This window comes from Ogataea haglerorum (genome assembly GCF_019207285.1).
Source record: "Ogataea haglerorum isolate 81-453-3 chromosome Unknown 81-453-3_NODE_12_length_311171_cov_96.283249, whole genome shotgun sequence".
NCBI lineage: Eukaryota > Fungi > Ascomycota > Pichiomycetes > Pichiales > Pichiaceae > Ogataea > Ogataea haglerorum.
In genome coordinates, this window is record NW_025065162.1 from 1 (window position 1) to 27,794 (window position 27,794).

The following is a 27,794-nucleotide window of genomic DNA, read 5'->3' on the forward strand; positions in this document are numbered from 1 at the left end:
CCCCGCCACCCCGCCACCAACCCTTTTTCAACACAAATCAAAAGCAGCTTTCAAGTACCCCTTTGGAGGATCAACAATCCCTGCACCTCCCTGGATAGGTTCCACCATGAAGGCTGCAATTGTGTCATGATCTTTCTCAAGTGCCTCCCTGAGTGATTCAATATCGCCATAGCGAACAGGAACTCCGGAAGGAGAAGAAAAGCCAACCTGTGGAACATAAGGTCCAAAAAGAGGATCAGGTTTGACATCAAACGAATGAGTTGAGATTTTAAGTCCATGATAGCATGCACATGTGGTCAACGCAAAAGCTTGATCAATTGGGATACCTTTCACTTTGTACCCCCACTTTCTTGCAATTTTCGTAGCAGTGTCTGTTGCATCAGCACCACTCAGCATACAAACGACTCGTTCATAATTAAGGACTTCCTTTAATTTTGCTCCGAGCCTTGCATCACTTGGACTCATAAAGACTGTGTTTGCAAGCGGACAGTTTTTCAGTGCAGATCAAGATGCTTCCATGATTTTAGGATGAGCATGTCCCATGTTCACAACTGTTAAAAAGGACAAAAATTCGATATACTCGTTTCCATCCGTATCCCAGACAGTACCATTTTTTATTCTGGCAACAGGCACTTTACCAGGGCAGAATCTGCCCCTGCTATGTTCATAAAATGACTTGATCAATGACTGAGTTTCCAAAGAGAATTCCTCTATCTTCATTTTTGTTAATATAGATAAGCTGTCAGCAACTTGAAGGAGATTTCAAAGTAGGAAGATTTTCAACTATATACGCGTTTCAGTGTCTCTCAATCATTTTCCCAGCTACTTAAGAAATCACTATTCCGACTGAGCGGTAATAATTCGGTGAAAGACTGAATAGTGATTATGTTTGATTAAGCTTCATTCCGGTAAATGTCATACCGCTCTATTGTTATTTCCTATTGTTGATAGGAAATAAATATTATTGATAGGAATTGCCAACGGATTTCACTAATGCCGGGGTTTGAGGCAAAGAGTCCTAAAATATGTAAACTAATATTTTTCGAATTTCTATGCGTATTCCAATCTACAGAAATAGATGCTATGACCAATATTGACACACTGGAATTTTGGGATCCAGATGTTTTGATTCCGAAATGAATATGAAACCAATCTCCTGCTAATTAGTTTATTCGTCTAGATAGATAATTACAAACCTTGAAATAAACTCTACTGGTTAAACTATCCTAAGACTCTACAAAAGTGTGGAAGGGTGTGACCACGAATCTCTGTTTGTTTTTCATTCCAATATCGGTAATACAGGCTAAATCTTCCTGTGTCAGCTGAATGAGTTTATGATTCTGAAGTAGCCTTTCTTTCGAAGATGAACGGGGAATGACGGGCCAACCTTGAGCAACCCCCCAGTTTAATAAGCACTGAGCAATTGATGCACCATTTTTTTCCTGCTAAGTTCTTCAACCCTTGATGATTCAGGAGAGGGGATCCAATCGAACCCAAAGGACTATATGCCACAAGCTGAATTCCTTTGTCTTTACAGTATTCAAAGAGTTTTTGTGGGTTGCAGCAAGGATGAAGCTCAACTTGATTGACATCTGGAATAACACCAGTCGCATTTATAATCATCTCTAGCTCCTCTATACCAAAGTTTGCAACTCCTATTCTTCTAACTTCAGCAGGTCTGCGGTCTTGAATATCAATCATGGATTTCCAAGTCTTAATGATATCCCTTTCCGTTGTTGATTGTCGAGTTGATGATAAAACCCAAACATCAGACAATACTGCACTACTGGGCAAATAACTGGCTGAATGCCTCATAATAAAAATTCAGGGTCCTTGAAGTAAGAGCTTTTTTCAACGGTCGCGTGGATTCGGTTTATCAGTCCTTCACTTTCGTCAACCAGTCATTGATAGTCCAAGTTTCCCAAGGGTGCTGCACAAGCCAATCATTGGCTCTGGGTGAGAATTTTGGTAAGTCTGTTTCCGGTACTGACTCCAGCTGCTTAATCAGAAAATTGATGGACAATCGATTCATGTAATTATCAGGCTGAATATTTCCCCCAAATATATCACGTATCTTTTGTGCTAGAATGGGAATAGCTTCCATGAGTGATGAACTTTCTGATGATATACTTTGTAGTGCGTCATCAAGCTCTAATAGTTTGTGTAGAACTAGTATACCTTCCTTCACAACCTCTGTTTCAATCTTAGAGAAACGAATCAACTGCAGATCTCTCAGAACGGTTTTGGCATCATTCCTGAGCTGGTCACTAGTTGGAGGCTTCTCCACGATCATAAATATCACTTGAGCAATTGCCGCTGAAAACAAATTGTGTGCTTGAATAAGCATCCACTCTTTGAATATACTCCAGTCTAGTAGGCGAAATTGATGGTAAACGGATAAAATGGATGATCCTGCATCCATACACGCATCAAGTGAGTACTTGATAGGGGGATTCAAAAATGCGCGATGCATTCGAATCCTTTGTGTTTGAATACATGTCCACGTAATGTGATAGGAAGAGAAGTATTCGGCTTTCTTATTAGGAGAAAGATTTGCTAGGAACTTTTTTATAAGCTTGAAGTAATTCTCGTTTTCAATGAACATATTAATTTCCTTATCCAGAGAAATGACCACAGCAGGGTCATTATAATAGGAGCCATGATCATGCCAAAGCTTTCTGCAGAGCTTAAGAAACTTGATTTGAATAATATTACCGGAGACTTCTGTTATCTCTGTGCTCGAACGTGAGTGTATTCTGTTCTCTTTGAAGTCCATCTCAATGTCATTACAGTTTGTTGGTAATGGAAGATCATAAAGTTTTTGATCAATCAATGGCTTGATATACTGACATATTGCTTGATAACCATCACATGTGACAATATCCCACCACACTCTTCGACTTTGCTCTGCAATGAAACTAGATTCTTCTCCTACAAGATGAAGTTTTAGACCCTTGGCAATCTTCATTCTATCAGGGAGGAATTGCAATAATGGTTTCATCATCTTGGTGGAGTATAAGTATGATTGAATAACCGAAAGACTCATAAGCGAGACTATAGAATGATTATCTTTATAGTTACCAATGTGTAAACACCTGATAAAACAACGATAATAGTCGCTGGAGCTTCTATGTGTGGATTGGACATCAAGTGAAAGATATTTGCATCTTGCCTCTGATATTTCTTGCGTACTCACGCAAAGGATAGCAAATACAAGGGACGCAAAAAAGGGATCTGTCTTTAACAATGAGTCGTTCCAAAAAGAGTCGTAGTAGTTGTAAAACCATTGAGGATGGACCGTAATGTACATATGACCAAAGTAAGTAAAAAAATTATCCACTAACCCATCAGTTTGATGTCTAGTAGGAAGATGGTAGAGCACTTGCAAAAGATCAAAATTAATGGGTTGTAAAGTTTTCAAACTCTGAAGCGTCTGTGTCAATGACAGATCCGCAAAGCACCATTGTGAGCTTTGATCAGCAATTGGTGTTCCTTTTGATGGAATCAACTTTGTAGCTCGAAATTTTGCTGAGAATGTGATCTTACCCGATGTTTTGTGAGCTCTCGATGGAGGGTATTTAAGGCAGAGATCTTCGCGTCCTGCTTTTTTACACGAGAGACATGGTAACTCGTGGTTACACTTCCTTTTAGTTTGTCTACAAGGTAGACAACTTGATCCTCGGAAACCTATTCCCATTGCAGCCCTTTACAATATTTTCTCAGATGTGGTTGATAACTAATCGATTTTTTTTATCTTTTATCAGGAATTGATACCGCGCGGAGATCTAGCTTTTTGATTGGAGAAACTCCGAGATCAAAAAATTAGTCAGTTATATTTAAATGCTGGACCCATGCTACCCACCGCTTACCAGCGATGGCCTTTAATATCACTGAAAAGTTGAAAGTTCCTGAAACAGAAGGCTCCTCTAAAGCAACTAGATGGATCAATAGAGATATTGCTCCCCTCAAAGTTTCCAGAAGAACATGGAACACTTGGACTTATCTAGGGTTTTGGAATACTGGAAACTTTACCGCAGCTAGTTATAGTGGTGGATCCTCGCTTGTGTCCTTAGGCTTATCCATTCCTTCAACTGTTGGAGTGCTAATGATTGCAAAAGTTTTTACGGTTATTGCAGCGGTTTTGAATGGATGGGTTGGTGCGAAGTTTCACATAGGTTATACAGTTGGTCAAAGACAGGTATTTGGTGTTTTTGGATCAGCCCTTGGAATTTCTATGAGAATTATTTTAGGTGTTGTTTGGTATGGGAGTAACGCATGGATGGGTGGTTTGTGCTTGGGTACGATTTTATCGACAATTTTCCCAACCTTTCAAAATATGAAGAATACATTCCCGGAAGGTGTTAACATGACCACAAAGGAGCTTGTTGGATTTCTACTTTATCAGCTGCTCTGTATGGCTCTATTGAGAATTAGACCAGAAAAGGTTGCTATCCCTATTGCCGTTTCCGCAGGATATAACTTTTTTGTTATGCTTGCAATAGTGATCTGGGCACGTGTTCATGCAGGTACTATTGGTCCACTGGTCCATACCACCACCACAGCTAGTGGCTCTGAGCTTGCTTGGATATGGTTGTATGGAATAACGAGTACATTCGGGGGTATTGTTACAGGTATTGCCAATCAATCAGACTTTACAAGATTTTCGATCAAGCGTACGGATCCCATCTTGGGAACGTTCCTAGGATTATGGTTCTTCTCTACTCTTGTTCCAGTTATTGGAATCATTACTACATCTTGTCTACAAAGTACTTACGGTGAGCAATACTGGAATCCAATATACGTTGTACAACTATGGCTTGCTACCGATTACTCGGCAAAATCAAGAGCTGCTGGATTTTTTGCCTCGCTAGGATTTACTATTGCACAAATTGGTAATAGTGTTGTTGAAAACGGTATCCCTGGTGGAATGGATCTTGCAGGTTGTTTTCCCGAGTACATCAACATTTTTCGCGGATCAATCATTATCGCTCTTCTTTCATGGACTGTGTGTCCCTGGACATTCTACAACACTTCTTCGACATTTGTCACTGTGATGGGCTCGTTTAGTGTCTTTATGACCCCACTTATTGGAATATTGATCTGTGACTTCTGGATCGTGAGAAAGAGGAAAATCAAGCTTGCCGATCTTTACCATGGAGAATCTTCTGGGGCATATTATTTTACCTATGGTTGCAACTTCAGAGCCCTAGCTGCTTGGACCGTTGCTTTCACTCTTAACTTACCCGGAATGATTCACAATATCACACCATCAATCAAAATTGGCTCTGGAATGTACAACTATTTCAGAGGAAACTTATTTTTTGGGCTTGCCATATCTGTTAGTGTGTACTATGTTTTATGCCGAATCTGGCCTATCGAAGAAGCAGGTATTCTTGATGAGTGTGATCATTTTGGTACATGGACTACGGAAGAGTCGCAAGTCCTTGGAATCATTCCTTATGAGCAAGTTAAGGGCACTCCGGATGATTTCTGCAATAAGGTCACTTTTGACCGTGACTCGGAAGTTAGTGAAATAATAGTTAGTGTGGATCAAAAATAAATTAAAGTCCTATCCAGTTTGTTTCCTCGCTCACAGTAAACCTTGCTGTTTGATAAGAAGATGAGTTGGACGAGTTGCCAACAAATACATTGTACTGTCCAGGCTCTATTGTCCACGACTTGCTCCTTATATTGTAATAAGAGCATGCCAGCTTCAACGAAATTTCAATACGACACAGTTTACTTTCGTTTGGATTCAGCTCAACTTTGGTAAACCCCTTGAGCTCTTTTGGTGCACGAGATACCCTGGAGTCTGAGTGGGCTACATACAGTTGGACCACTTCTTTTCCACTTTTAAATCCTGTATTTTGCACCCTGACTGTCGCAACTAAATGGCCATCTAGAGTAGAAACTTGCAAATTGGTAATTTCAAAGGTCGTATAGGATAACCCAAACCCAAAAGGAAATTGGGGTTCTATTCCCTTCTTCTCATAATAACGATAACCCACAAAAATATCCTCACCATAAAGAACCATTCCATTGTTGGAGGAGAAATTAATGAAAGTTGGGTTGTCTTCGCATTTCTTGGGAAATGTCATACTAAGCTTTCCTGAGGGATTAACATCTCCAAAAAGAACATCAGCAATTGCATTTCCACTTTCAGATCCATTTATCCATCCTTGAATAAGAGCAGGTACTTTTGAGACCCAATTCATTGACACTGGCATACCAGAAAGGTTAACGACAACAACATTTGTGTTGACCTCTAAAATCATAGATAGTAACTCTTCTTGGGCTCCTGGTAAGCTCATTGAATGTCGATCAAATCCTTCTGATTCCCACTCGGCCGATGTTCCCAAACAAAGGATAACTTTATCTGCCTTTTTAGCTGCTTCCACAGCCTCACACATCAATTCCCGGTCACTTCTTTGGCATTGCACAGTAACATTTAGGAGTCCTCCGCCATTCAAGCCTACTAAATCGTCAGTTTCTAGCGTGAAAGTTGGTGAGGAGCTAAACTCAATAGTGTACTGTAAAGACTCCCCTTTTTGAAGACTGAGGACTTGCTCCCCTCCAACAGAGCTCGCACCTAATGTCCCTGAGCTTAATTTTTGATTTGACCTGTCATCTATTAGTACCTCACCATTAATGTATAGCATTGAAGTTCCAAGGCAACTAGATTTGAACACATAATCACCAGCTTCCTCAGCCACAAATTCACCATGAATTGTAACATAGAAGATATTAGATTCCAACAACTCATGTTTGTATCCAAAAAATATCAGCCTTGTAGAGTCAATGTCTGCTTCTTCTATTGGTTTTCGTGATTTGACACTTGGGGGCTCCCTGTAGATTAGACATTTTACAAACTTCGAGTTCCCACCCAAATCATCTAGTTGCTTATCAATTCGACATCCTGTAGCATGATCTATATCTTTTCCAAGTTTTGATGAAATCCCCTCATATACTCCAATAGTGTAGTATGGTTTCATAGCTGCGGAACCTCCACCAAAAGCTCGTGAGTGTTTTGCATTGGGGCCGATAATAGCTAATTTGTCTGACCTATTGAAAGGTAGAAAAGAATTCTCGTTCTTGAGTAGCACAATTGATTCTGAAGCAAGCTTTCTAAGAAGAGAAGATGTTGAAGAGACATTATTTTTTGAATCTTCGGGTGCGTTTTCATGAATTCCGCTTTTCATGGAATATTGGATCAGTTTTAGAACGTTTCTAACTCGATCATCGATATCCTTCATAGACAGTTCTCCAGAGTGGATCATTCTCAACATTGTCTGTTTGTTTCTGATAGTGGGCGGTCCAGGACATTCAATATCTAGTCCAGCTTTGATGGACTCCTTAGCAGTGTATGTTCCAAACCAGTCTGAAATAACAGCTCCCTCAAAATTCCATTCTTCCCTAAGTATCCGAGTAAGGAATTTTTTGGACTGAGATACATGCTCACCATTGACTTTGTTGTATGAGCTCATTACTGAGACAGGTTTAGAACCTTGAAGAGCCATCTGAAAAGGGAACAGATAAATTTCCCTCAAAGCTCTTTCTGACACCATAACATCAATTGAGTTCCTTTCGTGCTCAAGGTCATTGCAAATAAAGTGCTTGATGCATGCTCCTATTCCCAAACTTTGAATGCCGTTGATAATAGATGTTGCCATGACTCCTGATAAATATGGATCTTCACTAAAACTTTCAAAACCGCGACCGCCCAACGGTCCTCGATTAATGTTAGAAGTTGGTCCTAAGATTAAAGAAACACCCTTATGTTTGGCTTCCAGTGCCATGAGAGCACCGATTTCGTATAGTAGATCTTGATTGAACGATGATGCCATTGCAGTTCCAGAGCTAAAGCAGGCGGTAGGTGTGGCAAGAAACCATTTGGTTCCTCTTACACCATTAGGTCCATCGCTTAGTCTAATCGATGGAATTCCTAGTCTCTCGATGTTCACTGTGTGCCAGAAGTCTTTAAGTGATAGTAAAGAAAGTTTTTCCTCTAGCTTGAGCTTTGAAAGGATATCCACAATATCAAAGGACTGTGTCATTGCCTATCGATCGAAATTTCAAAGAATTGGGACCATTAATGCAATTAATATACTGTTTGAAATGATTTCTTGTATGCGGAGTTTTTTCGATTTCATTGGTGGATCTCCTATATGTGAATTTTGCGCATGCTCAGTATATAGGTGCATGTAATTGAAAACTGCTACCTAATGTTGAATAACTATGTCAATGCACTTAGATTATCAAGATCAAATCCTTCGTTGAACTTAACAATACTCTTAATCACCTCGTAGATTTTGAACGTAGCATGTTGTATTAAAAATTATGTCTTTTTAAAAACATTAGCAATTTTCAGCATTCCTCTCTTCGGCTGGCAGAAGTTTAATGATTGTCAGCATGAAACAGAAAAAGTCAGATTTTTCGCAAAAGTATAATCAGTAGACTACACTACACTTAGTCAAACTATCCACGGTTATTATGGTAAGAACTATGAGTAAAGACTAAGGACAACACTATACAAAGCATTACCGAAATTAATTCAAAGACTTTTTGTAACTATAACACTCTTCTGGTGATTTTAGGTCAAGAATTTGAATGATGGATCATCATCACCATGTTTACGGGATTTTGTCCTATTGTCAACTCCAGATTCCAAAATTTCCTGGTGTAGTTTGTTTTTTTGCTTGTAGCCCCATGATTGAAGAGCAACTGCGAAAAGACAAACAACTAGACAACCTAGTGTAAAGGCGTGACCCAAAGTGTAGTCAGGGGCGTCTCGGTAAACCTGCGGACTAACTGCACCAGCAACGTTGCCAAGAGACAGATTGAGGGAAATCGAAGTCCCTCTCTTAAAAGCCGGAGCTGTATTCGAAGCCAGCCAAATCTCGTTCAAACCTGTGCCAAGATAGAGAGTAAAGCATATGAGATAACAGGCAAAGTACTTCACTGCAGAACTTTTAACAGCCAACAAAATAATATAACCAATTATGGCAATCGAAGTACCAAACATTAAAACTGGTCCACGTTTTCTGAGCCTGTCAGAAATTTCAGCCTGAACAAGGTAAAGTCCTCCTGCTAAAAAGTAAATGGGAACAGTCAAATACTGTGCCTCCATCTTGTTGAATCCCAATCCTGACTTCAGAATAACTGGCAAGAAGGTCGAAAATCCATAAAGACAAATATCCTGGCAGAACTGAATAACAATTGAAACAGCAAGTCTCCAATCTAACGCCGACCACAATTCAGGTTTGCTGAATTTTGTATCACCCATGTAGACAGCTTTTCTGCGATCTCTGTCTGCTTGAATTTTCTTTTCGGTCTCAGTAACTGTTAGAACGTGAGGACTATCAGGGAAAAGTATAAAAACCCATATACCAGCTGCCAATGATAGAAGTCCTTCAATCAAGTACAAATACTTCCATGATTCAAGCTTGCCACTTTTAATAGCTGTAATTCCAGTTGCAATTAAACCACCAAAGGATCCGGAAAAAGAAGATGCAACAAAATAGTACGCACTTCTTCTAGCAAGCTCATGGGGAAAGTAATAATCAGTGGCTATGACTGACATGCAACTCAAGTAAGAACCTTCACATAGCCCTATTAAAAGTCTCACAACAATCATCGCACCGTAACTTTTCACAAAAATGGTGAAAATAGTCACAAGAGACCAAGCAATGATCATAGTTCCAAGATAGTATTTTGGTCTTGCAAATCGTCTCATGAACCAAACGCCAGGTACCATGAACGGGATATATGTCGCGTATAAGACACTTGCAATGTTAGAAAACTGGGCATCAGTCATATTCAAATCGGTTGCCATTCCAGCGACTTTTGCATTACCAATGTTAGAGCGATCCAAAGACGAAAAAAAGTACGAAACACAAAAGAAAGGCACTAATCTGTAGTCAAACTTATGTATCAGTTTTTTTTCAGCCTTGATATCAATGGGCTCGTCCAAAGATTGAACATCAACTTCGATAGGGGATTCCTTATCTTCAAATGACATGGTTTACTAGTACTGTACTCAAGCTATGCTCTTCCTGCCATATTTATCTAATTTTAATTTTCCGCTCTGACGAGAATATCTATCGAGAAATCTTTGAATCGCGGCTGTTGACCTCCTATCAATATATTTTTTCAGGCGATAAGATTTGGAATCATGCAGGTGTGAGGTGTGGGTTCTACATGTTGCCCCAAAGTTTTGATAGCAAATTCTTGGCGATAAAAGCCGCCGGCCACTAATTTACAGTATGAATCAGCCAAAATTTTTTGTGATTTACCACTTCATATAATTTGGTCTCTATTTAGACTATAACTAGTTTTCAAGTTGAATCCTTTGTCTCTGGGAAACGAAACCCGTAAAACCGTATTTGTCTTCTTTTTTGTCCACAGGGACTGATTCTTTTGATGACGGAGAACCCCATCCACCTCCTCCTGGTGTCAAGATTCGGATTCTATCACCTGCAGATACCTCAACAGATGCTCTGGGGCCTATGTTGAGTACTTTATTGCCATTTTCGGTGATCCAGAGATTCAATCCTCTCTGGCCATTCTCACCACCTGCAAGACCTCGTGGTCCATTTACACGCCGATCGGAAAGAATGGAGGCAGTTACTGGCACACGGAACTCCACATCTCTAATCACTCCATCACCACCTGGATGTTGTCCCTTACCCCCTGAGCCTTTCCTGATGGAAAATTCTCTTAAGATAATCGGATATCTCCTTTCAAATATTTCTGGGTCAGTGATTCTTGTATTGGTCATGTTCGTATGAACACCAGATTCCCCAATCCAAGATTTGGAAGCACCATGACCTCCAGCAATAGTTTCATAATATCCAAATCCTTGAGTATAGCCTTCGGCATTGTTTCCACCAGTACCAAAAGTGAAATTATTGCAGCAACCTTGACAATCGGCCATTACATTGAAAGCCTTAAGGATGGTATCGGTGATTCTCTGTGCAGTACAAACATTACCTCCAACAACTGCACAACTGAAATCTGGACACAGAAGAGACTTTGGTGGCACAATAACTTCAACAGATCTCAAGCATCCCTGATTCAATGGGATTTCCTCTTCAACTAAACACCTTAAGCAATATATAATTGCCGAATGAGTGATTGCAATCGGTGAGTTAAAGTTGTTATAAGTCTGCTCTGATGTACCAGTGAAATCAAAAACAACCTTGCCATCCTTTCTGTGAATTTTCAGCTTAATAGTGGATCCATCATCCATGTAATCCTCACATTCTGCCTCTCCATATCTTTCCATCAGCTCATCCAGCTTTTTGGTCACAGTTGTAGCTGCATTATCCTGAATAGCTCTCATGTAATACGTAATTGTATCCAAGCCAAACTCGTCAACCAATTTGCTAATAAGATTGATACCCTTCTGATTTGCTGCTACTTGAGCTTTCAAGTCTGATATATTATCGGACAACCTTCTGGTTCCTGAACAGCCAGGATATGATGCAGGGTCATCCATCAGATGCTTCGTAATAGCTTCTGTTTGAAACACGTGATCTTTGACTAATAAGTCAGAGTATATAGTTGCACCCTCTTGCCATAGGAAAGTGGAGGTGGGAGGCATGGAACCAGGAAGTATACCTCCAATATCCGCATGGTGAGCTCTGGATCCAACATAGAAAATAATTTTATCATTGAGCCAAGCAGGGGTAATGACAGTGATATCCGGGAGATGCGTGCCACCAGAAGATGGGTGATTTGTCACAAGAACATCTCCTGGTTTCAGTTTGCCTTTCCAGATTTTGGCTTGCGCGGTCACACACGTGGACATAGAGCCCAAATGCCCTGGCAAGTGAGGAGCATTGGCAACTAAATATCCATCGGGGTCAAAAAGAGCACAGGAAAAGTCAAGTCGCTCTTTCACATTAACAGAGACCGAAGTCTTTTGGAGAGACAGACCCATTTGCTCAGCAATGTCCATAAATCTGTGCCCAAATATAGAAAGCATAATAGGCTCGCTCAGAGCAACACTGGCGGTATCATGTCTTGTTATCACCACATGAGTTCTGAGAATCAATGCAGTTGATAAAGGAGGAATCACGTTTGTTTGTGTTCCATCCGCAATAATAGCTGGGCCAGCAATTTGTGCACCAACATCCAAATTCTCAAGTCTATAAACTGGAGTATCCAAAAAGCTCTTTCCCCAAAATGTCTGTTTCACAAACTCTGCTTTTTCAGCACTAATTGCAGTGATTGCTCCTGACTGTTGCAGCTCCTCAATTTGATCATCAACATACTCTAGTTTCTCGGTGAGACCCTTTCCAATGGCTCTGACCCTAATATCATCGACAATGATTTCTTTTTCAAAAACAAAACCAAACTCACGTTTATGGAGAGCAACAAACTTTTCTCTAAAATTCCAGCCTTCATCTTTGCAAACCATAAGTCCAGATTCTGTTCCCTGGTATCTGAGATTTAGATACTCTTCGAAAATAATGTCATCAAGCCCTTGAGCTTTAAGTGCTTTTGATGTAACCTCCTTCAGATGATCAAGTCTGGCTGATATTTCTTCCTTTGTAGTGTCATTTAGTAAAAGAGAGCTTGGCTCCTGTGCTTCCTCAACGACACTAGCGAGAGCCATTCCATACGCCGACAACACTGAAGAATACCTGTGGATCAGAATTGTGTCAATTCCTAAGAGCTCTGCAACATCACATGCACACTGCCCTCCTGCTCCTCCAAAGGAAACTAGTCTATGTTGAGAGGTGATATGGCCCTTAGCCTCAGTCAATTGTCTGACAGGTCTGGCCATTGTTTCATTAGCAAGCTTCAAAAACCCGTATGCACACTGCTCAACCGTCATAGGCAAAACGTCTGGATTTGTGTCATTGATTAATTGGGTCAATTCTGCAAATTTAGCCTTGGAGATCTCCGAATCCACCGACTCGTCTTCATTTGGACCAAAGATTTTTGGAAAATATTCTGGAACCAATCTGCCAAGAACCAGGTTGGCGTCTGTAACCGTCAGAGGTCCACCTTTACGGTAGCATGCGGGCCCTGGATGTGAGGAAGCGGACTCCGGACCAACAGCCATTAAGCCATTCTTATAGCTCAAGATGGATCCTCCACCAGCGGCAACCGTACTGATGTCAAGTTGAGGGGATTGAATTGTAACACCAGCCGTAGTAGTTTCAAAAACATGATCGAACTTACCATCGCCGTATCTTGAAACATCAGTTGAGGTACCGCCCATATCGAAACCGATCAGGGGAATTTTGTTTTTAGGGTTGTAAGATGTCATCGAGTAACCAACAACACCTCCTGCCGGACCTGACAAAATTGCACGCAATCCTGAAAAATAATCAGCATCAACAAGACCTCCATCAGACTGCATGAACTGACATTTTAGGGACTCAGGGTTCTTAACACCGGATTTAAAACCATTAACATAATTTTTGATCTCAGGAGTGAGATAGGCATCTGCCACGGAGGAGTTAGCTCTTGGAACCAGTTTAATCATAGGGGAAAGCTCACATGACAACGAGACGTGAGTGAAGCCTATTTCTTTGGCAATATCTCCAACAAGTAGCTCATGGTCAGGAAAGGTGTACGAATGCAAAAAGCAGACGGCCAAGGATTTGATTCCCATATCGAATATGAGCTGTAAGTGTGTTTTTATGGTTTCTGGGTCTGGCCTCTTAAGCACTCTCACTGTTTCCTTTGACAGACCTTCAACAAGATCTTCACCATTAGGTGCGGTGAACACTCTTTCAGGATCCTCAACGTAGTCTTCTAAGGTGACTCTTTCGTCAACCTCAATGACTGTGTCGTATAAGACGCTCGGTCTTTTCACAGATAAATCAAAAATATGAGGTCTAGACTGGTTTCCAATATGTAAAATGTCTTTGAACCCTTTGGAAGTGACCAATGCACATCTTTCACCCTTTCTCTCCAATAAAGCATTTGTAGCAACAGTAGTACCCAGCCTCAGTGACTCAATCTTTGAGGTATCCAATGACTGGCCTCTAGGAATTTTTTCCCCTGTGAAAATTTCCATCAGTCTTCGTATGCCTTCTAAGTTTGCGTCAGCATAGTTCTGGGGATCAACCGAGAGAAGCTTGATAATAACATCTTTCGACCCATCACCTTTATTACCAACACAGTCAGTAAATGTCCCACCTCTATCAATTGCAATTCTAATACCAGTCATTCTGATTTAGATGTGAATTTGCAGAAGCTAGGAAACTGGCTCCAATTTATGGAGTAAAATACTGCGGAGGATGACTCCCGCATAAAGTTTTTGAACAGACCAAATTTCTTATCTACAAAAATGGCATTTCTATATTGAGCGAGATCCCAATCGCGCAAAATGATTTTTTGGCTTGCCGAATCTACTCCCTAAAACAACCTCCGATTTGTTTTTATGTTTTGAGTCCTATGCATAGATAGCACAGCCAATAGTGTTTCGATCTTTGTAAATCATTATATCTACACATTGACTGATGCAAAGAACTCATTTTGGTCCTCGAAACCTGAAAGCCTGCCAACGTTGTTTCAAACGAAAGATCAAGTGTGTCAAGAATGATACCGACAAGAAGTGTACATATTGCACAAAGAAAGGTTATCATTGTGAAAAAAGAAAACTGATTGATATCTACTATACAAAGTCTACTCATGTGCCCGCGTTTCAGAGGAATTTCAAAGCGTTCGAAGCTTTATCAAACTCGGTCCAGTTCTTTGAATTTGTGTGTCAAGGGCTTGAGGCAACTTTTTCCATTGATGCAGGAAAAATTGAAATTCCAGAGCTCAACATTAACGAGTCATTTCTTGATTATTCGTTTTTGAAAAGGCCTCAGTCAATGGGGGCTCTCTTTGCTTTGGATTTTCCAGATGAGGCAACCGGGTTTGCCTTGTTCGAGCAGGCAAAAACTGTGATTTCCTACGATACTCAGGTCATGCTTCATAAGTCAACAGCTGATTTTCTTAAGAAAGTTTATGAGCCATCTCATATTGTCAACGTGAGTGATGACGAAACTAGGCTTGAACTACTGAGAATATTTGGAATCTTTGCAATCGGAAGACTACACACTACGGGTGAGGTTGTCCCAGAGGAATATCCTGGCCTGGGTTATTTCAAAATTGCTCTACATCTTATGACTGACATTTACGATAACCCGTCAATTTCTTACATTGAATGCATTATCATTCTTACTTTGTATTTAGTTGGTCTGAACAAGCTGAACTATGCCTACATGTACTCTGGAATGTCATTGAGGCTCTCTATTTTAATCAAACTGGACGATCCACGAACATATTTGCGACGTGACATTTCAGAGCTTCAAAAGGAGAGAATGAGACGACTGTGGTGTACTGTGAGAAGTATGGATTTTTACATGAGTGGTTGTTTAGGGTGTCAGCCTCAAACCAAATTTGATCAAGTTTTCGAATATCCCTCAGATCAAACATATGGTGACGAACTTCCAACAGGTCTATTTATCAGGGAGCGAGCGCGTCTGGGAGAACTTAAATATCGTATATTATCAGTGATACTAGAAACTGGGGATCCCAAAATTCAGGATGTACTAGATCAGTTCCACGAACGCTCACAAGCTATCGCATATGCATTCAGTGAGCTCTCACATCAATTTGAGCAAACAATTTTCCGCAGGTTGGCCTTTGCCCTGGTGTTTAGGCTCAATGAGTGCATCATTTTGGCAACTTTACCAGGATTTCTTCAAGAGCTGAGGCCAGAGTCTCTTCAATTATTAAAGCTTAGCGACAGTTCGAACATCTCTACGACATGCATAATTGCTGCTATATCCAATCTGAGAACCTATGAGTTTCTGTTTAAGAAAGCTAATATTTCGCTATTCGGCTTTATTGACACGAACTTCTTGTTTCTTTCTTCAATTATTCTTTTACTCGCACGTTATTTGTGGTCCCGTAAACCGCAAAACATAGACATTGAGGAAGCTTGGGATGATTGTATGACCCTTTTTGGTGAGTTGACTAAGACCGGAAATGTGACTGCGAACGAATATCTTAACAAGATTATGCACCTGCGAAACCTTCTTTCCATTTTGGAGAAACATATCAAACCTATGGAGTCTCTTTCTGAGGGGATAGATCAAGAAGAACATGTAACAAGTTCACCCTTAGATACTTCACGCTTTTTTCACTTTGAGATAGTTCAAAGTCTAGCTAGAGAATAGCGTCACACTTTCATGGTACTCATGGCTGAAGTGGCATATTTTAATTTTTGGGATCGGGGGGTTGTTAGGATTTTTACTATGAACATATTGAACTATCATTGAGCAATTCACATATTACAAACATTTGAGCTCACTCAAATTGTATCCTATCTGATACGCGATAAATCCACTAACACTACTAATCACTTTAGGTTTGATCTGAATAGAATCACTCAGCAAGGTATAATGTACAAAATATATGGTTTAATGGATAAGGTCAATCAAACCTTAGCGGTGATTTTCATAATCTGCTAAGGCTCATAGAGATAGGCGGGTGGCTGACATCGTTTTCGGTTCTAAACTATAAGTTCCGGCACGTCAACATGCTGGCGATTGCAGGGGCGATCGGGACGGGGCTGATTATCGGGTAGGGGACGGCCCTGAAGCGCGGCGGACCCGCGTCCCTGTTCATCGGGTACCTGTTCACGGGCGGCATCCTGGTGGTGACGCTCCTGTCGCTGGGAGAGATGGCGGCGTTTTCGCCGATGGACTGGGCGTTCTCTGGGTATGCATGCCGGTACGTGGACGCTGCGCTGGGGTTTGCGACGGGGTGGAACTACTTCATGAAATACGCGATTGTGTTTCCAGCGAACCTTGCTGCGCTGAGGATTGTGATCCAGTACTGGCGCGAGGACCTGAACCCGGGGATTTTCATCGCAGTGTTTCTGGTGGTGATTTTGTTTGTGAACTGGATAATTGACCCCACTTGTGGTCCTGCCTGAACACACCGGTCGTGCACCAGGATTCTTGATTACGTTCCGGTCAAGTAGAACTCCACTCTACCAAACAGGCAGTCCTAGACACCACAAAGATGCTTTACTTTTTTTGCACTGATATGTCTACACCATCTCAAAACTATTGATCTTTGCAATACACATGCCAAGCCAAAGCACCAGCATATTTGTAGGGAGCAAGACCTCCATACACCTGACAATATCCACTGGCCTCACAAGTCCGACAGCTGGCCGGATACCTGCTCGATGCATAGTCAGGATAGTTTGGGAACTAGTTGAGCAGCTTCCCATTGGGAGAGCAGGGCAGGAAAAACTCTACCAAGGTCACATTTTTTCCCAACCGCAGAAAGCGCTTGCTTGCGGAAGGGAACAAAGTCGGGATAGTAATGGACAAATTTAATACTAAAATACACCTATCAAATAGTGAAGCCACTAGCAATGCCGTGATTCGCATAATCTTCCTTACTATTGCGACGAGTTTAGGGCACTTTGCAAATTTCCCACAGTTCCAGAAGACACTGGAATATGCTTGTATTTGCTCGTCTCAACTCCCACTCCCCAGAACTCATCAGTGTCGTCAACTTTGCCAAATCCACCTCCACCTGGAGTCAACACCTTCACAATGTCTCCCTTTCGAATTGCAATCTCAGCAAGTGACGGCAACTGGATCCATTGGATGACGCCATTGCCTCTATTTCTTCCAAGATAGTTCTCTCCCTTCTTTCCATCCTCTCCACCGTAAATACCCCAAGGAGCAAAAACGCGTCGTTGTGTGACCAACGACACATGAACAGGGGAGTTGAACTGAATCTCTCTTATCAAACCGTTACCTCCATTCCATTTACCACGTCCACCGCTATTCTCGCGAATACAGTATTGAATGAGAAGACATGGATATCTTTGCTCAAGAATTTCCGGATCTGTGATCTTGGTGTTAGTCATGTTCGTCTGCGTACCCGAAAATCCGTGGAATCCGATCCTAATGCCGTCTTTTTCAACAATTCCAGCGCAATTGCCTTGTCCAATCGTTTCAGTGTATCCAAAGCCCTTGATAAGCTCACCCTTCTCATTTTCACCGCCTGATCCAAAGTTCAGACCGTTCATGCACCCTCCAGTGGCGGATGTTGCACCAAATGCCTTGAATAAGCAGTCTGTAACTCTTTGAGAGGTCATACCGTTACCGGCGCAAACAGCAGCAAATCTACTTGGGTTGATTAGGGAATTTTCTGGAATGATCAGCGTGCAAGGGTCCAAGCATCCCTGATTTAGCGGAATATCAAGATTCACCAGACATCTAAGAACGTAGATGACAGCAGATGCAGTGACAGACTTAGGGGCGTTCAAGTTGCTGTAGGATTCAAGAGATGTTCCAGTAAAATCAAACACCGCGGATCCATCTTGTGGATTGATGTCAATTTTAACCTGCACTTTTGTTCCATCGTCGAGGTAGTCAACGGCAGTTAATGGCAGTCGGTCAGCATTTTCGTTAGCAAATTTCATTAAGAAATTCCGAACTCCCATTTCTGCAGTCTTTTTAACATTTCGCATGTAGAAAAGAACTGTCTCACTGCCATATTCGTTAAACAGATCCTTCAAAAGATTGATACCTCTCTGGTTAGATGCAATCTGAGCTTTCAAATCTGAAATGTTATCATCAATGTTTCTTGTTCCAGAAACTCCATGCTTTCTAGGAGCCACGTTGAAATGATAATCCAGGCCCTCGTAATCTAGTTTTCCCTTTTCCACAATCTTCCATGTTTCAATGTTAACACCTTCCTCGTAAATCTCTCTGGCGTAGGAGGATGACGAGCCAGGAGACGATCCACCAATCTCCGAATGGTGTGCTCTAGCTGCAACCACAAATTGGATTTTGTTCTGGTAGAACACTGGAGAAATCACGGTTATATCTGGGAGGTGCGTTCCTCCAACGCTCGGAGAGTTTGTGCAGAGAATATCGCCTTCGTGAAGGTCGTCCTTCCAATATTCGAGCTGATACTTGATAGCGCTGGACATTGAGCCAAGATGGACTGGCACATTAGGTGCGTTCGCTGTCAAGTTTCCTTCATTGTCGAATAAAGCACAGGAGAAATCTAATCTTTCTTTGATGTTGGCACTCACAGCAATTTTTTGCAATGTACGAGCCATATCCTCCGCAATGGACATGAATCTATTGCTGAAGATCGAAAGTTGGATAGGATCGACATAGTCTGTGCTGATCTGGCTTTTCGACTCGACATCGACGTCTAAGACAACATGTCTTGGAAGAATGGTGGCACAAGAATCGGGCGTCACCACAATGGTTTGAGTTTCGTCTAGAATAAGTGCTGGTCCAGCCACCACAATTCCAGGGGCTAGCTTTTCCAAAAGATAGACCTTGGAATCAATAACACCTTCGTCGAAAACAATAGGAGTGGTTTTCTCTTCAACTCCTGACTGAACGGCAACTTTTGTCACTGAATCATAGTCCTTGTATGGAGACCTCTCGTTTGTTTCGTTTGATGTATTTCCAGTGCTTCTGACTCTGACATCAGTGATCAGGACAGGCTTGTCGTAATCGTTAAAGGCAAACTCCCTTTCGTGAGTCTTATAGAATGCAGACAAAAAGTCATCATCAACTGGCCGTGCAACCATAATCTTGGTATCTGAGCCCTTATAGCCCATGTTAAGGTAAACTGTCGAGGACACAGTAACTGGGTTAACACCTTGAGCCTCCAGCTCCATGACAGCCTTTTCCTTCAACTTTTCTGACTCCTTGAGGAGTTCATCTCTAGTGGCATCGGAGTAAACTTTGGCACATGGAATCTGCTGCTCGTTGACCACATCGGCCAAAGATATACCGTATGCCGATAAGATCGAAGAGTGCTTGTGAATAAGCACCTTCTTGATCTTCAAAATCTTGGCAATCGATGCAGCATGCTGCCCTCCGGCACCACCAAAAGAAGCCATAGCATGAGCAGACGCGTCATGCCCTTTGGCCTCAGTCAACTCCCTAATTGGCTTTGCCATTTGATAATTGGCAACCTTCAAAAATCCAAGAGCAATTTCATGAGCCGTTTTAGGGAAACCTGGGTTGTCGCGATTGATGATCTGCGCTAGTTGCTCGAATTTCTTTTTGGTGATGGCATAGTCCAGAGGTTCGTTTTCGCCTGGACCAAAAATCTTAGGGAAAAACTCAGGCAAAATTCTTCCTGTGAACAAATTAGCGTCAGTCACGGTTAACGGTCCACCTTTCTTGTAGCATGCAGGACCTGGATGAGCAGAAGCAGACTCGGGTCCAACCTTGAAGACACCATTGACGTATTCAAGGATGGAGCCGCCTCCAGCAGCGACAGTGTTGATATCTAATTGTGGAGCAGCGATATTGATGCCAGCGGTGATGGACTCAAACGAGAATTCATACTCGCCCGCATATCTTGAGACATCTGTTGAAGTTCCACCCATGTCAAATCCAATCACAGGAATGTTGTTGTCGCGATCGTAACACGTCTTTGCCTCACCAACAACACCTCCAGCAGGTCCCGAAAGCAGCGAACGTAGTCCAGAAAAGTTTCTCCAGGAGCACAATCCACCATCAGATTGCATAAACTCAATTCTTGTGTGTTTCTCAAAGCCTGGTTGAAACCCAGCCAAGAAGCTGTCAATATATTCCTTCACTACAGGAGTCAAGTAGGCATCGACAACTGTTGATTGGCCTCTGGGAAGAGTTTTGATAACCGGTAGCACCTCATGAGAAAGAGAGATATTTCCAAATCCAAGACTCTTTGCGATCTCGCCGGCCTGTTTTTCGTGTTCCTGATAGTTGTAGCCGTGAATAAAGACAATGGCAACAGAATTTATTCCTTGCTCTTTTAAATCTTTCAGATCACGAGTCAATTTATCGGTGTCTAAAGGCTTGACTATCTCAAAGACTTCTCTTGTTTTACCCTCAACGTATTTTTTACCGTCCAGAAGATCACGTGCATCATAGCCAGTTGGGTCAACCAAAAATGCTGGCATAGTGACACGTTCATCTGCTTCAACAACCTTTTCGAAAAGAACGCCGGGCTTCACAATGTTCAGTGCAAACAAGTCTGGACGCGATTGATCACCAATATGAAGCAAATCTTTGAAACCTTTTGTAGTCACTAAAGCACATCTTGAACCTTTGCGCTCCAGAAGGGCATTTGTCGCCACCGTAGTTCCCAGCCTAATTGAAGAAATAGACGAAGTGTCGAGAAGTTGATCTCTTGGGATAGATTTCCCAGAAGTCAGTTCCAACACTCTTCTGATACTCTCAATGTTTGCGTCTTTGTAATTCGAAGGATCAACTGATAAAAGCTTGAACGTGCCTTCCTTATCACCCCATTTGTAGATCACATCTGTAAATGTTCCACCACGGTCAATAGCTATACTGATACCCGACTCAGAAACTGTCATGATTTGAATATTCAGTAGTCAGAAACTAACCCACTATCAGCTGGATCATTTAATATATTTAAGCTGATACAGCAGATAGATAAACATGAGCAGGCAGCTCGTGACGAGCGGAAAACAATAGCGCCGCGCGGGTTAGTAAAAGTTTTTTCAAGGCAGGTCGAGACGAGCTAGCGGAACCGTTCATAATAATTACTTCTGGTCATTCAGATAACCAACTAGCATTATCGAGTCACTTTATCTTTTGGTTCCCCGGATCGACAATGAGTATTTTAAGTTGACAAATTGCCCTTCATCGCTTATCAATTATTCAGAATGACTTCGACCGATTTGCCTGAGAAAGATGCTTATTTGGCAGTTACCACTCAAAAATCAATCGTTGATGACCCTGGCGCAGACAGAGCTCTTCAGTTCCTTGCTGAGCACGCTGGTAAGTTTGAAGAGCTTACTCCAGCCGAGGAAAAATGGGCTATTCGGAAGACCGATATGATTCTGTTGCCAATACTCTTCTTCACAGCCACCATGGGTGCTGTTGATAAAGTTTCGTTGAGTACGGCCGCTATATTTGGATTCAAGACCGATAACCACCTTCATGGACAACAGTACTCTTGGTTGGGATCTATTATTTTCATTGGCTCTCTCGTTGGGATGTGGCCGATGTCTTATCTTTTGCAAAGGTTCAGAATCGGCAAAGTCATTAGTTGCTGCTCGGTGTTCTGGTCTTCAACTACTCTTTTGTTGTGCGCCTGCCACAATTTTGCTGGTCTTGCTACTTTGCGTTTTTTGATGGGTCTTGTTGAGTGTGCAATCGTCCCTGGTTGCTCGTTGATGGTTGCTTGCTTTTACCTAAAAACTGAGTCTCCGCACCGGACAGCATTCATTTTTATGTTTGCATCTTCGGTGATTAACGGAGCTCTGTCAGCTCTTGCCACAAAGTTTGGTCACGCAATACCTACTTGGAAGTATATCTACCTCCTAGTCGGTTCCATCTCGTTCGTGTGGTCCTGCTTCTTGTTTTGGTTCTTACCGGACTCTCCAATCAATGCCAAATTCTTGACCGAGCGCGAGAAGGTCTTTATGGTTAGGCGTGTTGCTGATAATGCCACTGGAGTTGAGAACAATTCGTGGAAATGGGAGCAAGTCAAGGAGGCATTTATCGACGTGCGAGTCTATTTGATTATGCTTTTCAACTTTGGTATTAACATTCCTAATGGTGGATTGAGCACTTATAACTCTATCATCATTAACAACTTGGGTTTTACTCCCGTCAAGTCTGCTCTTATGGGTATTCCTACCGGTGTGATCGCTTCTATTGCAACATTCTTTTGCACTTGGCTTGGTGCCCGCTGGAAAAACAGAAGATGCTTGGTTTCCATCGTTACCTTGATTATTCCACTGATTGGGGCTATCATTCTCTATGCTGTTGACCAAAAAAAGGTCGGTCCTCAACTGTTGGGACTCTACCTGATGTACTTCTACTTTGCGCCATATGTTGTCATGATGTCCTGTGTTCAAGCAAACACTTCGGGAAGCACCAAAAAGTCCGTCACCTACGGTTTCAACTATCTTGGTTACTGTGGAGGAGCTATTACCGGTACACAGACTTTCAGGAGCAATCAAGCACCTAAGTACACTGGTGGATTTACTTCGATGATTGTGGCTTACTGTGTGTGCATTCTGTTGTCTGCTGTCTACTGGTTCACATGTGTTGTCATGAACCGTAAGAAGAGAACCGTTCTCGATAAGGTCTCAGAAGACGCGCTGGACGTGTCTATCGAGGGTGTTGAGAATGAGAAGATGCTTGACTACACTGATATGCAGCAGCGCCACTTTTTCTATACTACTTAGTTTTGTGTAATTCCGGATAAATTGGTAATCCAGTTTTTGCCGGGCATCTGAACAGATTCAATTTTTTTTCTCAACTCGTCTCGAGCTTCTTATTTTTCGGATTCTTATCGGTATGGCATGATTGGCATGATCTCTCATGGCGCCACAAACATTATTTATAAGAAGCTATCTTCCTCAAATTTGAGGCAGTTAACATGATCAGCCCTGATTCCTCAATTCTGATTGTTGGCGCGGGCACCTTTGGCCTTTCTACAGCTCTACAATTGCTTCGCAAAGGCCATAAAAACGTGACCCTCTTGGATCCGTACGCCATTCCTTCCCCGCTTTCTGCAGGCAATGACATCAATAAAATTTTCCAGTCAACTGTCAGTGACGAGTTTTACTCTGAGCTAGCTTTGGAGGCTCTCGACCTGTGGAGATCTGATCCTGTTTACCGGCCAGCATTCCATGAAGTGGGTATAGTTTACGGAGCGACAGGAGACGATGCTGTGGCTGAAATCAATCAACGCTACAACCGTCTCAAATCCAAAGGAGAAGATATCCAAAAACTGGAAGCACCAGAAGACTTTGCCAGATTGATTGAATGGAAAGGAGATCTTGCAGATGACTTCTCATCACTGAATCTTGAATCGAGATTCAAGAACTGGAAGGGATATTTTCAGAAAAGTAAGTGTGGATGGACATTTGCAGCGCTAGCTCTTGAAAATGCATACAAAGAATGCAAAGAAAAGGGGGCACACTTTATTCAGGATGCTGCTGAGGAGTTGCTTATAGAAGGCTCCAACTGCGTTGGAGTTCGCACATTGTCGGGAGCAATTTTGAAAGCTGATCGTGTCGTTATATGTGCTGGAGCAAATTCAACAAAATTACTCAACTATAAAGGTCAACTACTAGCCAAATGCTGGACTGTTGGTCACATAAAGCTCACCCCAAGTGAAGCTAAAGCGCTGAAAAACTCGCCGGTTCTTTTGAATTTGGACGAAGGGTTCCTTTTTGAGCCTGACGCGAATGGAATCCTGAAGTTTTGCAACGAGTTTCCGGGATACATTAATCGAGATGGAACCGAAAATATATCGTCACCTCTTTATCGAAACCAGATCCCTGTGGAGGCTGAAGAGCAAATGAGAGGGTTTTTGAGGCAAGTATTTCCCCAAATCAGCACGCGTCCCTTCGATGCTGCCAAAATATGCTGGTGCACCGATACACCTGATCGTCACTTCTTAATTTGTGAGCACCCTGATATGAACGGCCTCATTTTAGCGACAGGAGATTCTGGACAAGGATTCAAGTACATGCCTATCATTGGCCATTACATATCCGACCTCGTTATGAAAGGAGAGTCCGGATTACAAGAAAGCCATCGCAAAGCATGGAGGTGGAGACCAGAGACAGCCGAGAAAAGAGATATATATAACCTTCAAGGGAGATTCGGTGGCTCAAACAAAATTAAGGATCTCAATGATTTAAGCAAGTGGACAAATTAATAAACTATCTTATGCAAGACTCAATGTACTTGCCTTCTCTCGAATCATATCTCTCCAACGTATGTGGTCACACCCTAGATCTTTCTCCTTCCAAACGCTCGTAACGACAGAGCACGCTGTTCGGACGCTTCCAAGCTCTCTTGTCTTCTGTAAAGTAGTGAAAGCATTCAGAACAAACCATCTATCCTCGTCAGCCACAGTGGATACAATCCCAATGACAAATAATGGCCACAGCAGAGACATGTAAATATCCGGCAGAGACCTCATGAGGGACACGATATGTTTGGAAATTTGCTGTGTATCCGCATGTCTCTTATAGAAGGATTTTGAGACTCTCCCATCGTGCTGGTAAACGGCTTCTAAGTCGATCCTAGCAAATAAGTAAATGATCGCTGTGAGACGTTTTATCTCGGCAATTGTTTCAATATAGTGCGCATCTTCTTCGCTAACTTCCGGAGTTGGTTCGAATTCCTGGCAAAGTTCCTCAAGCTCTCGATGGAGGTGTTCGCGTCTGATCCAAATCTCCGACTCAATGGCATCGCGGCTGGCTTGTGAGGTTTCCAGTTCTAAGTCCTCATAGCATTTACCGAGCATGGAAATCCGATGAATTATTGAGATCAGATACGCGCTGCAGCCAAGAACGAGATCGATTCGAGTATCACCGTCATTACGAAGTGTTTCCAAGTGAGGGTCGTCGAATATGGGTTGCGGTAATCTTGGAAGAGGCATGGAGTCGTTTGAATGGTTCTCCCCAACCCAAGCTGTTTCCCCCATCACCTCGTGGCTGATAAAGTACCTGGTGAAAAATTTAAACAATGGATTCTCACTATTGCGCATGCGAGTTTCTTTCAGTAGCTCTTTTGCCTGGGCAAGATGCGTAGTCCATTGAGCGCCAGAACCGCAATTGGAGGAAATCTCCTTGAAACAGAGCATTATGATCGTTGCAAGGATCTCATCCAGGTTATGTATATCTCCAATGGCGTGCGGAAGTTCTCCCAGCACCTGCTTTGTGTACCTGTCAGATATTTCTTCAAACTCTTTTTTTCCTAGAAGAAACAGCTGGTATGCGCTAGCGGCCAGGATTGAGTTCAACACCATTGTTGAACCTGCAGCCAGTGGAACAATTAGATAAAGGTACGGATTGGTTTCGGGGTTCAGCTTGTACCGAAAGGAATCAATTGACTCAAGGGGGTGGGACGAGATCTTAGACTTATCAGGATAACACACACAGACAGGGCAAATGGAGTTGATGAAGTACAACAGAAGCTCGCGTTCTTGGGGCCCCAGGTTGGCAAGCGATGACTTGTTCTTAGGTTCCAGCACAAACTCGCTGGGCGAACCTATGGAATAAGGATACTCAAATTCCTGCAATGCGCCCAGGAGAAAGGCGTCTTCCGATGGTGTGGGAAAAGTGCTAGGAAATGGGTGTGATATCTGCGGGCTGCAAGGTTGTTTGGGTGTTGGGGAAGGTGTGCTAGCCGTTTCATCATCGCGCTCCGAAATGTGGTTAAAGTCCTGCTCGGTAATATTGATGAACAAAATTTTAGTGTTTTGCAAGGGGAGCCATGGTACGTGATCGGACGCCACCCGTTGACTCAGAGTTTGTTCATACTCCTCACTTGAGTTTTCGATCTGTTGCTGTTTAATCCTTTTGTACTGTTCTGACCGACCAAAGGCAATCCCTCGCACAAATGCATCCTCTTCCCAAAGGACTCTTTGATCGTACCGGCAAGCTCTATCTAATCGTGCACAGTTATTGCATCTCGGACGAGTTTCTTGGGTTAGACCACTAATCTATTACTTACGTACCATCACACTTCACCCGCCTCTGACGACAAGTCAAACAGCCCTTGCGGCTTCGCTTATCCCTAGGCATTTTTTGAGTTCTTGCGATAGACCTGTAGGGAAGAAAATATGATAAAGATTATAAATTTCTTCAGCTCGTTCCGACCTTCCAAATTTTGATACCGAGCATTTTAATAATTTTTTCGCAGCCCTCACCTCCCCTCCCAACTCAGGAAACTCCGCTCTTCACGTGATAAGTCTTATCTCCGCACAACATTTTTATCTCATGTCCATTGCGGAGCTGTTTCCTGACGCCATCGCAGACGGCGAGGGCACCACTTACATACCGCTCAAAGACTCGGAGTACAGGAATAGCTATAGCGAGCGTCTATTCACAGCGAAACACTACGATTGGCGCGACGATTTTGTTAAAAACGGCTATGTCGTGATTAAAAACGCTATTCCACGAGAGCGCGCGCTGAAGTACCAGAAAGATGTCTTCCAGCTGGTAACAACATTCTCCAACGTCGACTTTGCGAATCCCGCCTCTTGGACACCAGAAACCCTGCCTCCTGTGCCGGGCAATATTTACAGCGGCCACGGACTCAACCACGAAAAAGTGTTTTGGGAAGCACGACTTGAACAGGGCGTTATCGACGCATTTGGGCATCTTTGGGGTACCGATCAACTTCTTGTATCTTACGATGGCTTCAATGTCACGCTGCCGGTTAAGCGAACCATCCAACCGTGGCCGCATTTCGACCAGTCGCCATATAAACAGGGTCTCCACTGTGCGCAGGGAATTATATGTTTGAGCGACCACACGGCTTCTGACGGTGGTTTAGTGGTTTACCGAGGCTCTCATCTTTTGTTTGAGGAGTTTTTCAAGACTGTTCCTGATTGGGAAAAGAACGACTACGTCGAGCTGACTCCCTCGCAGCTCGCCTGGTTCACAGAGCGTGGCTGTGAGGAGGTCAAGATTTCGTGCGAGGCCGGCGACCTCATTATCTGGGACTCGCGGACGTGCCACTGGGGAAGACCTCCGACCGAAAAAAGTGAGCATGTTCGCACAGTTCTTTATGCATCATATGCTCCGGCGGAACTTGCGTCGGCCGAATTTTTGGAGAAACGTAGCAGGCTATTCTACGCTGGAGAAGGAACCACGCACTGGACCCACTCGAATTTGGCGTCGTATTCGGCACATATCCCTGTGCTGGCCCACAGAAATCAGCCGAGTAGTCCGCCAGAGCCTTCCGACAGGCTGTTGCAGCTGGCGGGTATAAAAAGTTACTAATTCCGCA

General features: G+C 42.7%; 15 protein-coding genes across 15 annotated transcripts; 5 read left to right on the top strand and 10 right to left on the bottom strand.

Moving 5' to 3' along the window:
- Nucleotides 1–27: 27 nt before the first annotated feature.
- On the bottom strand, nt 28–465 carry KL911_004121 (uncharacterized protein; the record flags this gene model as incomplete). Its single annotated transcript, XM_043199378.1, has 1 exon — nt 28–465. The coding sequence occupies one exon, from the start codon at nt 463–465 to the stop codon at nt 28–30; it is 438 nt and encodes a 145-aa protein (XP_043052945.1).
- Nucleotides 466–504: 39 nt separating this feature from the next.
- Nucleotides 505–720, bottom strand: KL911_004122 (uncharacterized protein; the record flags this gene model as incomplete). The annotated part of the gene is made up of 1 exon (XM_043199379.1): nt 505–720. The coding sequence occupies one exon, from the start codon at nt 718–720 to the stop codon at nt 505–507; it is 216 nt and encodes a 71-aa protein (XP_043052946.1).
- Nucleotides 721–1,332: 612 nt separating this feature from the next.
- KL911_004123 (uncharacterized protein) lies at nt 1,333–1,815 on the bottom strand (the record flags this gene model as incomplete). Its single annotated transcript, XM_043199380.1, has 1 exon — nt 1,333–1,815. The coding sequence occupies one exon, from the start codon at nt 1,813–1,815 to the stop codon at nt 1,333–1,335; it is 483 nt and encodes a 160-aa protein (XP_043052947.1).
- A 61-nt stretch (nt 1,816–1,876) lies between these two features.
- On the bottom strand, nt 1,877–3,697 carry KL911_004124 (uncharacterized protein; the record flags this gene model as incomplete). Its single annotated transcript, XM_043199381.1, has 1 exon — nt 1,877–3,697. One exon carries the CDS (start codon nt 3,695–3,697, stop codon nt 1,877–1,879), a length of 1,821 nt encoding a protein of 606 aa, XP_043052948.1.
- Nucleotides 3,698–3,874: 177 nt separating this feature from the next.
- Nucleotides 3,875–5,560, top strand: KL911_004125 (uncharacterized protein; the record flags this gene model as incomplete). Its single annotated transcript, XM_043199382.1, has 1 exon — nt 3,875–5,560. One exon carries the CDS (start codon nt 3,875–3,877, stop codon nt 5,558–5,560), a length of 1,686 nt encoding a protein of 561 aa, XP_043052949.1.
- Nucleotide 5,561: 1 nt separating this feature from the next.
- KL911_004126 (uncharacterized protein) lies at nt 5,562–8,054 on the bottom strand (the record flags this gene model as incomplete). Its single annotated transcript, XM_043199383.1, has 1 exon — nt 5,562–8,054. One exon carries the CDS (start codon nt 8,052–8,054, stop codon nt 5,562–5,564), a length of 2,493 nt encoding a protein of 830 aa, XP_043052950.1.
- A 536-nt stretch (nt 8,055–8,590) lies between these two features.
- KL911_004127 (uncharacterized protein) lies at nt 8,591–10,018 on the bottom strand (the record flags this gene model as incomplete). The annotated part of the gene is made up of 1 exon (XM_043199384.1): nt 8,591–10,018. The coding sequence occupies one exon, from the start codon at nt 10,016–10,018 to the stop codon at nt 8,591–8,593; it is 1,428 nt and encodes a 475-aa protein (XP_043052951.1).
- Nucleotides 10,019–10,327: 309 nt separating this feature from the next.
- KL911_004128 (uncharacterized protein) lies at nt 10,328–14,188 on the bottom strand (the record flags this gene model as incomplete). The annotated part of the gene is made up of 1 exon (XM_043199385.1): nt 10,328–14,188. One exon carries the CDS (start codon nt 14,186–14,188, stop codon nt 10,328–10,330), a length of 3,861 nt encoding a protein of 1,286 aa, XP_043052952.1.
- A 292-nt stretch (nt 14,189–14,480) lies between these two features.
- On the top strand, nt 14,481–16,190 carry KL911_004129 (uncharacterized protein; the record flags this gene model as incomplete). The annotated part of the gene is made up of 1 exon (XM_043199386.1): nt 14,481–16,190. The coding sequence occupies one exon, from the start codon at nt 14,481–14,483 to the stop codon at nt 16,188–16,190; it is 1,710 nt and encodes a 569-aa protein (XP_043052953.1).
- A 335-nt stretch (nt 16,191–16,525) lies between these two features.
- On the bottom strand, nt 16,526–16,884 carry KL911_004130 (uncharacterized protein; the record flags this gene model as incomplete). Its single annotated transcript, XM_043199388.1, has 2 exons — nt 16,526–16,757; nt 16,823–16,884. 2 exons carry the CDS (start codon nt 16,882–16,884, stop codon nt 16,526–16,528), a joined length of 294 nt encoding a protein of 97 aa, XP_043052954.1.
- A 544-nt stretch (nt 16,885–17,428) lies between these two features.
- Nucleotides 17,429–21,379, bottom strand: KL911_004131 (uncharacterized protein; the record flags this gene model as incomplete). Its single annotated transcript, XM_043199389.1, has 1 exon — nt 17,429–21,379. One exon carries the CDS (start codon nt 21,377–21,379, stop codon nt 17,429–17,431), a length of 3,951 nt encoding a protein of 1,316 aa, XP_043052955.1.
- Nucleotides 21,380–21,691: 312 nt separating this feature from the next.
- Nucleotides 21,692–23,224, top strand: KL911_004132 (uncharacterized protein; the record flags this gene model as incomplete). Its single annotated transcript, XM_043199390.1, has 1 exon — nt 21,692–23,224. The coding sequence occupies one exon, from the start codon at nt 21,692–21,694 to the stop codon at nt 23,222–23,224; it is 1,533 nt and encodes a 510-aa protein (XP_043052956.1).
- Nucleotides 23,225–23,418: 194 nt separating this feature from the next.
- Nucleotides 23,419–24,708, top strand: KL911_004133 (uncharacterized protein; the record flags this gene model as incomplete). Its single annotated transcript, XM_043199391.1, has 1 exon — nt 23,419–24,708. One exon carries the CDS (start codon nt 23,419–23,421, stop codon nt 24,706–24,708), a length of 1,290 nt encoding a protein of 429 aa, XP_043052957.1.
- Nucleotides 24,709–24,717: 9 nt separating this feature from the next.
- Nucleotides 24,718–26,584, bottom strand: KL911_004134 (uncharacterized protein; the record flags this gene model as incomplete). The annotated part of the gene is made up of 2 exons (XM_043199392.1): nt 24,718–26,441; nt 26,518–26,584. 2 exons carry the CDS (start codon nt 26,582–26,584, stop codon nt 24,718–24,720), a joined length of 1,791 nt encoding a protein of 596 aa, XP_043052958.1.
- A 195-nt stretch (nt 26,585–26,779) lies between these two features.
- KL911_004135 (uncharacterized protein) lies at nt 26,780–27,787 on the top strand (the record flags this gene model as incomplete). Its single annotated transcript, XM_043199393.1, has 1 exon — nt 26,780–27,787. One exon carries the CDS (start codon nt 26,780–26,782, stop codon nt 27,785–27,787), a length of 1,008 nt encoding a protein of 335 aa, XP_043052959.1.
- Between the last annotated feature and the right edge of the window lie 7 nt (nt 27,788–27,794).